At 35.8% G+C, this 10,543-nt stretch overlaps 1 protein-coding gene across 1 annotated transcript; it reads right to left on the bottom strand.

Moving 5' to 3' along the window:
* Positions 1–5,011: 5,011 nt before the first annotated feature.
* Positions 5,012–7,423, bottom strand: LOC116002715 (forkhead box protein B2-like). Its single transcript, XM_031242882.1, has 3 exons — positions 7,098–7,423; positions 5,534–5,649; positions 5,012–5,430 (listed from the first exon to the last, which is right to left on the bottom strand). The coding sequence occupies exons 1-3, from the start codon at positions 7,418–7,420 to the stop codon at positions 5,399–5,401; spliced, it is 471 nt and encodes a 156-aa protein (XP_031098742.1). The 5' UTR covers positions 7,421–7,423; the 3' UTR covers positions 5,012–5,398.
* Positions 7,424–10,543: the final 3,120 nt, after the last annotated feature.

Genomic DNA, 10,543 nt, shown 5'->3' on the forward strand with positions numbered 1-10,543 from the left:
TTTTTTTTTTTTTTTTTTTTTTTTTGCAGTAGTACCTAGACCACTATGAAATCTACTCTGATCTTCCTTTGCATCTTCTTTAATATTTTGTTTTTCTGGTACCACTGCACCTTGAATTGGTTTTGGGCTTAGCTTGCATGCATTCATGGCAGCTATGGATTAGATTCTTAATTCAAAACGTGGTAATTCAGAACCACTCTCTCGATCGTATTATAGTATAATGCTGATGAAAAATGCAGGGAATTGAAATAATTCTCTGATGAAGGCTTCATGGCCGGTGGTTTTTGATGAATAATATGCAAAGTGTCAAAGAATAATTTGAATTGTTGCACTAGTATATAGTACAGTACTATATACACTTCCTCATTTCTGGCAAGTCCTATTGTACTTTTCGGATGGCTGTGTATGACATGTGAACACTTTATAATCTCTAGCCCCTGTCTGGCCATTCCATAATACATTTTTAGTTCTCTTTACGGGCTGTTTGGTTCACAGAATAGGTCTGAAATAGCATAACATTTTCAGTAATAGGTCTATATATTCCGTTGTTTGGTAGGCGTTTGTATTCTCAAGAACAATGTTCCTCGGGATGAGCTATTATCCACCCTTGCAAGGCGCAAATTATACTGTCGACCATGGTCATGATACTGCAGTTGTGTTGAAAAGGAACTGCTTTCGGGAATAGGGGTCGTTTCATCCGTAAACACAACTGCAGTATCAGTTCAACACAACTGCTGTTCCAGACGGATGAAACGAGTTCTGTTCTGCGCAACTGCAGTTCCCTTTTAACACCACAACTGCAGTATCAGTCATGACCATGGTTCACGGTATAACGACGGCTTGCAAGGGTAATAGCTATTAGTGGCACCCAGGCAATCCTTTATCCTTCTCGTGGTAACTCTAGATATAAATTAAAACCTAACAATAGTAACTTTTAATTCCAAATATAATGGTATATATGATGAGCATAGGAATAATCGATTAGATCACCAATATATAACATTGATCAATAATAATTTTCCACAAATGCAGTCTTGTCGCATTCTTTCAGGAAAAATTCTTTTTTCAATATGAGGAAGAAGCTTGCAAGATAGCTAGCTAGCTCAACGTGGAATTCTGATTCTTACAAATATAATGCATATATCATGGATCACAATCTTCTAGCTAGCTTGGATATATAGAATAGTGTGGTTTGATGCTATTCTTTGTCTTGTGATGCAAATAATATTGGAAAGTACAATTTTTTTTTATAAGTTTCCACAATTCCACGTGTCTGCTTATTCTCTCTAATAATAAATTTTGTCGAGTGTCATTTTCCATCCTATCATATCCCATGATAAAGGACCAAAAATCATTAGACTGTACATTAGTTGAAAATTACTATTGATTGTGCTAAACTAATCCTCTACTTGTTCATGAAGGAAGTAGCTTCCATGGATCATCCTTGCTATCCTCCGAATGAGATGAGTCTAGAATATTTACATGAATGGAGATATTCTTTAACATGAATTTTACCCTCTTTTCAAACCCTAGCGATCTTGACCATTCATGAACCGGATCTTATTGTCTTCGCCTACCCACACGTGTATAGTATATGAAAACGATTTTAGTGTCGTCATGTCAATAGAAGGGTCATTTCTAAAGAAATTACTTTTTTTTTTCTTATCTTTTCAGTTCTATGTCTTTGCCTACCCACACGTGGACGATCCCCTAATATAAAATTGAAGGATGTGTTCAATCTTTGCTAAAAGTTTGAGTTAATAGTTGAACTGCATATTTATTATTTTATGCTCAAGAATATATAAGCTCGATTTAAGATGAAGTTTTTTTTTAATAATTTTTTTGACTTGATTCGTGAAGTTTTGGAAGATGCTTTTCATGCATGCATTGAGGCAAAGATTGCCACTCAAAAATCTAGAATATCCGACTTGAAAATTCCAATTTCATGTATATGATAGAGCAATGAGGCCATCTGCAATTTAACTTAAAGCTCCATATATTCTGATTCCCTTGCCTGAAGTTCATATATATGCAGTCTTGCTTTTCATTTATTTATTTATTTTGGTTAATATTGGTCCAAAATCCATGCTTTCACTTACACAATAAGATGCCAAGTATGAAATTAAAGTAAGCTCTTTGTCCTCATTTAGGACGCAACTTGTCTTATCATTACATTCTTTGTACTCTCTTTAAACTATTAATACGAATACTTTCTCTGTTTTGAACATTATACATTGTTTTTACATTCCTTTATCACTTTAATTAATCAGATTTAGTTAATTCGACCTTTCTAGATTAATTAATTCTATAGAAACATAAAATCAACCGTCACTCCTAGAGTCTTGCGTAATAGCTAGCTCCAAATCACTAGTCCACTACCCGAGTTGCATCCTTTTGACTTGAATTCATGAATGCGACATATCAGCTGATTGAGTGGTAGTTTTCATCATTCTCTCAATCGTGAAGATAAAGATTGTTGTGGTCTAACATTAAATACTAAAATGCCATGATATATACCTTGCCCCATTATACTCATCTCACACCTCAATACTAAAACTATCCCTAGCTATCACTTTCTACCTGACAAAATGTCAAACCCTTATTGGAAAATAAAAACGAACAAATAAAAAATCTTTATCCAGCTAGCTAGGTTGGCACTTGGCAACTTGCATTGTGATCATGTGATGTATACATGTACATACTTGAGCACCGGCTACTATATATTAACAAAATAAGATTATAACATTTTTATAATAATAAACATTTATTTACAAAAATGCTGCTGCATGTCGTTTTTATTAACATATTATATAGTAGTAAGTATGATGTTAACTTAGGTTAATTTTTTTTCTTTTGAATTAAAATCAATTCAAATTAACATATAGTTGATAAGTATAAATAGAGAAAATGATACTTTTCCCCCAGAATTATATGCTTACCCTCAATTATGATTCTACAAGTGGAGGTTTGTTTCCTAATATATTAAAAGGACATTTTTACTCTTAAAATAAATATTTCATTTATTTTTCTTCTCCAACAATTTTTTTTTTTTTTTTTTTTTTGTAAATTCGCCAGGTCCTTCTTCGTCCACCCACGCTCGCTCTGAGAGGCACAAGAGCTAGCTCAGGGGGAATCGTCACTTGCTCCCGAATTCTTCCCTACAAAGAGGGCTCACTTGGCACTTGAGCTACCCCATTGGGTTACTCCAACAAATTATTGCTTATATATAGGGATGACTACGGTTTGGCTCGAACCGAACCGGACATTGTAACAACTGAATTGAAACGTTCTGGTTATGATTTTGAATCAGAACCAAATACTTGGGTTTCGATTTATTAAAATCGCAAATCGAAAAAAACTGGATTCTAAACCTTGAATCGACCATTTAAAATCAGAAGAACTATTAGCATTAGCTTAAAATTGAAATTATAATATTTGCAAATAGTGTATGTTCTTTTTTATATTTATTATGATTTTCACATATAAATAGATATGATCGCGATCCGGTTCTGATTTTGAATCGCCGTTTCACGGTTCCTGATCCAATTTGAACGACTCGTTCATACTTTTTTTTTTTTTTTTTAAATTTATTATTAAAATAAGGGTCAAATATGCAAGGGGACTCATTTGTATTGAGTTTTGGAACCCTGAAAGCTGAAACTCTGAAAGGCTGAAGCTTAAGACATTAATAAGTTGTGTTGGTTTGACAGGGATGATGTGACCTATTTGTTTTTTGACTCAAAGTGTTAGTATGGGTTAGAACATTTTTTTTTTTGAAAGGAAAAAAAAAAAAGAACATTTTTTATTCTTTGTTTGTGGTGGAAGGTAAATATACAGTTAATATTGTACTTTTTTTTTTAAATAAATAAAGTAAACTATTTTCATTCAAAACAACTTAATATTATCAAAAAGTATTGATTTGAGGGGAAGGAGCTTGAGGTGATTAATGCATATATTAGCTAAGTAGAGATTTTGGACCGTGTATATGCATCATACCAACACTTTCGGAAAGACTTAATTGGTTGGATTAGTTTCATACGTAATGCAAATAACAGTGCAATATATTAATACAAATGTTTTAATATTTGAATTAACCTCGTAGTGATGGGTTGCTGAATGTCAAGCAAATCAAGACACATCCCTAACTGTTGCCTAAACGTAACTAAAAGGCAAAGGGAAAGTGGCTTTGTGCAATGAGGTTTTCCACCTTATACATCTTTCCTTTCTTGATATCATTTAGATTATGCCAATAATTACTTCATGATGAGCAGCCTTTCTTGACCTTAACATTAGTGATCAGATTTGAATTTCATTTAAAAAATTGTTGTAAATATTAATTTATAGGTGATATTGGTATATAAAAAAAGTATAATAATTTGTTGTTAGGGTCAAGTGTTTATCACTATGCTAAAATATATAACTAGTAACGAATGCGTAACTTCATGTTTTTTTTTAATATTTGTATAGCAGTTGGTGCAGTGCCACGTTTTAATAACAGGATGCTGGATTCGACCCTCCAATTCTCTGCCCAATATTTGTACCCAATGAAAAAAAAAATTGTAATGGTTTACTTGTATCAATATAATTTTGTAGCTGTTTGCGTAGGAACAATGCGTTAGGCAGCACGTCAGAGCTGATCAGCCATCTTATCGAAATCGATGTGGAAATTTGTTTTGATAAGCAAATAAGAGTTAATGTAGTATGTACGAGGAATAATGGTACAATTATAAGAAACATTAATATTCAAAGAATAGAACATGTCTATTACAAGTTAACCTAGGAGCATGCATGCATATATTTCTAGAAATATATTTATACTTTTAGTTATTTTGTGTTTAATGTCCCCATAATTATGCAACTAATTGGGATTTGACTCAGATCTTTTCATAGAGTTTGACTCTTAGAAAAGAATAACACAAAAATATCAATCCCCCAACATTATAATTGTATTAACAACCAAGCTGATGGATTGAAGTCATTTTTAATTAGTGAACCAATCACAACTTTTTCATTACGATTAAATAAATAACCATTATTCTAACACTTAATAAGTGTAAATTAGATACGGAGTATTTAACATCATAATAAAAGAGATCTAATGGGGGAGCAAAATCTAAGGGACACTTGAGAGAAATGGTAAAGAAAGAGTACTTTGCAGTACAAATTGTAGTACTAAACTTGAATGCAATTTCTATCAGGGCATATTATGAGTTGTTGAGCTTTGATGGAACAAGATATTCGTTGAAAATGAAACACGGAATCGAATTAAGAACTTTCCCATATACTGTGAGTCGATCTGCTAAAGTCGATAAGAATGGCACAGAACAGCTTCCCAATTCTTCACCATTCAACTCTCGATTTGCAGCTGCAATTCTCAGTAGTGTTGGCAAGTCCCCATCTAATTCTTGTGTTTCTTAGCCTGCTTCTTTGCTGCTCAAATTAAAAGTCGAGCAAATGTGTAAAATTGTTATTGTCAGGAAAATTAGCGTAGAAAAAGAAAACAAAACCGAAGAAAAGAGACAATGTTAGTTACCTTCCCTCCGTTTAGCCTCAGATTTAGCAAAAAAGTCTCTCCATTCATCAGTTAGAACGAAAATCGGCTCCTCTTCCTCATCGGGTTCTTCCTCCAGATTCTCCTCTTGCATCATCCTATTGAGAAGCAACACAAAGAGAGTTATGAGGCAGCATTGTCTACAGCAATTTAAATCTGAAACTTAAGTACTAACTAATGTTATTTGGACTATAACGTCAAATTTTAATCATGCCAATTTTAATGAAATAGCTCAATGAGTGGCTAGTTGGATTTGGTTGGGCAAATTTTGGGCATAGAGTTCAAATAGCAAATTGGGGAAATTTCTTAAGGTGGACGACAACATTGATTGATGATAAAGCAAAGGAGAATTTGCTTCTAACGGAATAATGTCACTTGTCATGAAGCTCGTGGCTTTTCTTCAGATAAGGGAATTTGGGAATTAGGTGCACCAACTACACCAAGATATGGGAATCAAATCGCAGGTGCTTGTTTAGCAAAGAACATTGTTTTGAAAATAATAAGACTGTTAAAGGTTAAAGGAGAAATGGAGAAGAGTAGGATGAAATTTAAAAAGAATAAGATTAACATTGAAGTACCTATGCCCCCCACAAAATAGTGCAGCAGATTAGGGGCATACGACATGAAATTAATCTACGAAACTAAGATACACGCAGATTTCTGTGTCTCTGTACCTAAGAAGTGTTCACAATTGGAATCTTGGATGAAAGAATGTCTAATAGAAGTCAAGAGGGCAAATCTAGCTCCAAAAACTACCCGGGAAGGTAACCATTTCGTTATTTTTTGGTTCCCTAGTTATGCTTCTTGATGAGAAGGATCCTTTAAAGGCAAAGCAGTGATGTTACCAAATAAATAAACCATTAGGGCATGGAATTTTAATCTCACATCGGGGGAATTATTAAGACGGGTAACAAGGTTCACCGATGTCTCATCAAATGAGAGTTTACATCAAGTGATATTAGACATCGCATATCAGATGCTGGAATTCCCCTCTCTGCATTCCCCTCCCCAAGTTCTTTCTTTTCTGTTTCCTAAACCTTTGTCCATTTCTACACTATAAGATCCATTGCACCCACCTCTAAAGTCACACACAAACTTCCTATACTAGTTTTCAATTATGTAAGCCTCGTCTAAAAGCAATTTGGATTAACTTAGCGTGTTTATTGTAGTTCATCAACACAGTTTATGCTCCAAATTCCCATTCCCATCTTTCCTTAAAAACTCATAGAACAGTTGTTGATGAAATTAAACTTAACATGTAAGATTGTAAGTGAATAAGAGAACAGAGCATAACCCATCAATCAGTCCTAAACAAGGAACACCATTCTACTTGCACTTATTAGAAAATTCTAGGAAAAAAGATTTCAGATTTTCAGATACTTAATTACTTACTACACAGAAAAACTTTTCCCTATTCCAATTTAAGTCAGAACCGATAAAGTTTACATTTTTACAGTAGTAATTTATATAATTTTCTTGAAAAAATGTACAATCGGTAAAAAAAAAGAAAAAAACTGGAATTAAGAAGGGATTGAGAAAAACTCACATAGCGTGAAGTGGGAAGGGGACCGGTAAATTCGAAATGGCTGAAAATTGGGAAGAGGAAACGGGTTGAGGGTTTAGATGGTTAGGGAAAGGGGAGAAAAGAGGGCAGGAAGGCGAGTGATGGCTCGGCGGCTTTAACAATAAGCTGTGAAGTGGGCAATTGGGTACAATGTGAAGATGCTGGTGGTGATGGCGGGGGCAGAGGTGGTGGCGGTGGTGGTTGTGCGGGGAAAGCTCGTGAGGATGAGGAGGAGGCGGCGGCAGCAGCCCTAAATCGCCGGAAGAATCCATTAGGGTAGCCTGCAAATGAGTGTGTTTGACCATGGAAAACAATTAGACGGACACCACTTATAGTAGTCTAGTAGAAGAAGGACGGGCTCAAGGTCGAACTAATTCTGAATCAACTCGAAAAAAAGTACATTTAGATTTTATTATGTTTGGGTCGGGCTTAATTTAAACTTAAATCGACTTATAAAGGGTCGGTTCAAATCCTATGAAAAAATAATTTGGAGCCCAATTTGAAATCGACACAAGTCCAAACTCAAACACGGTCCAAATTCCTAATCAGTCTAGGTACGACCTAAGCCCGAGTCTAGGCCTAGGCAAAATGTAGCCAATTGTTATGCCGTGGACCCGGGTGCACCTTGCAAGGTGCACCCGGGTCCTTAAACGGCGCCGTTTAATGGAGGGGTGTAACGGTGCTGTTAGTGGCACCGTTACACCCAGCCAATCAATTTTTTTTTTTTTTTGTAAATATATAAGCCAAATAAGTCTTCTCAAGCAAGTTACTGCCCTGCGCTTCGCCGTTTTCCGATTTCAACGCCGATTCCCTTCCTCCGCAAAGAGCATTTCGCCGTTTTCCGACATACTCTCATCGCCGACGATCACTACAGCACTCGTTCCCGAAAATTTTTGCATACTATCAGCAGTCTTCAGCAGTCTTCACACTAAGCAACAGGTATTTCTTCACATTTTTTATATTTTGGGATTTTAGTTCAAAAATTTTACGTTTTATTCAATGTGAATGTGAGGTTTTCAAAATGTGAATATGGAGAATATGAAGCGTGAAAATGGAGTTTTGAATGTCTAAATGCATAACATTGATAAATATAATTACAAAACATATTGCCCTTGAAAATGTGTTTTGAGTGTGAATCTAGTGTTACGAATGTGTGAATGTAAAGAGATAGTAATAGGATTACTGAACAATTATCACTGAAATGTATGAATGTGTTGTTTTCAAACTGTGAATATAGAGCATTGCTTCTGTGAATGTAGTGATTTGAGTGTGTGAATGCATACCAGTGTTGATATAAGTACTAAACATATTGCCCCTTAATGTGTGAATCTAGAGTTTTCAAAATGTGAATACACAGTATATGGTATGTGAATCTACTGTATTGAATGTGTGAATGTAGAGAAGATAGTAATCCTATTACTGAACAATTATCACTGGAATGTATGAATCTGTTGTTTTCTAACTGTGAATATCTAGTATAGCTTATGTGAATATATAGTTTTCAATGTATGAATCTATAGCCCTGTGGTGTTCTGTTTTTTATTTCTAAATTATTCAGTGGTACAATTGGCAGCAATGGTGAACACAAGAGCTATACTTCCCTCTCAAGCTGGAGAGGCAGACAGTTCAGACTCGTCTATCCCAGCCGAAGTAAGAACAAAACAGCGTAATGATAGGCCCTCTGCCGCTGAAAAACAAACAGGGAAGAGGAAATCAGTGGAAAAAGGGGAAGGTGGTTGCGCTGAAAGAGCAGCAAAGAGAAAAACTGCAACAAAAAATCCATGCACAGATGAGGATGAAACTGTGGAGAAACAACAGAAGACATGGAATACAAGAATGAGCCCGAAAATCGTGGCGGAGTTTGTTCAAGAGCTTACTGCTGAACAGAAAAGGGCCGTGGAAGAGATCGGATTTGGAGGGATATTACACCTCCAACTAACAAAGAGTGAAGGCCCTCTAATGAAGTACTTGATTAGGCAGTTCGATGTTTATCGCTCTGCAATCCAACTTGAAGGGGGTGAATTGCTGCTTATAGAAGAGGATGATGTTCAAAGAACATTGGGGATCCCACAAGGGAGCAACGTGGTTGAGGAGGCCACAAGATTTGAGCATCTGTCAGAAGATGGTGATAGTGCAGCATATGCCAACCTTGTGGCATCATGGAGGGAGCGATGGGGGATTGATGGTAAATCCCCAATCACAACATCAATGCCCGGGCAGATTCTGAAAAGAGGAGACCATGGAGATATGTTTAAACGCGACTTTGTCTTATTTATAGTATCAGCAATGCTGTGTGGCCACCAAGATAGGTGTTGCAACTTTAGGATTCTAAAATCCTTGATAAACCTTGACCAGATCAAGACCTACAATTGGTGTGCCTATACACACAAGTCCATGGTCGACTCCATTCAATTTTTTCAGAAAAATGACAAGCAATTCTTCACTGGACCCGTTGCATTCATCCTAGTAAGTTCACTTTATTTTCGATTTTTCATTACTATTTTTATAAAATATTGACTTATTTGTTTGTGAATCTAATGTATTGAATCTGTGAATATATGGATATGAATGTGTGAATCTATAACAGATAGTAATATAATTAATGATATCTGTGAATATATACTTGTCAGTTTGTGAATATATAGTATTGAAGGTGTGAATATATGGACATGAATGTGTGAATCTAGAACAGATACTACTGTAATTGTTGAAATATGTGAACAAGTATCACTGAAATGTGTGAATATGAACCTTTCAAACTGTGAATCTAATGTATTGAATCTGTGAATATATGGATATGAATGTGTGAATCTATAATAGATAGTAATAGTGTATTGAATATGTGAATATACTATACTGAGTGTGTGAATATATGGACATGAATGTGTGAATATGGGCTTTTCAAACTGTGAATAACCTTCAATTCTAACTCCCTGTCTTGTGCAGCTTGTGTACTTTGACCGAGTACAGTTCAAGGGGATGAGAGTGAATAGAACATACCCAACCATTGTTGGGTGGAGTGCTGAACTTGCAAGAAAAAGGGTTAGAGAAGAAAACAAAGCAGGGTCATTTGGAAGGGGGACAGTGCTCCCTAGAATATCAAAACCTACTGATATTGCTGCTGCCACCTCCAGGCAAAATGATCAACCTCCTGTTGCTGCATTGAATATCCCATCATCAAGCGTAGATAAGGTGGCCGGGATCCTACAAAAGTTGGCTTCGACAGTAGGAGAGTTTGGTGAGGCTATGGCTGAAATTGGAAAGCAAGGAGCACCCGTAAATGTTATGAGGAAGACATTTTCGGGCTTATCAAACATGCTAAATGTTGCCAGCACCATAGAAGCCACTGCAACCCCAACATCCTCCCAGCTAGACGACATCTTCTTTGGTAGTGAAAGCTTCACTACGGCTGTGGATGCCCTTGTCGA

Source organism: Ipomoea triloba, chromosome 13 (genome assembly GCF_003576645.1).
Source record: "Ipomoea triloba cultivar NCNSP0323 chromosome 13, ASM357664v1".
In the NCBI taxonomy this organism is placed as follows: domain Eukaryota; kingdom Viridiplantae; phylum Streptophyta; class Magnoliopsida; order Solanales; family Convolvulaceae; genus Ipomoea; species Ipomoea triloba.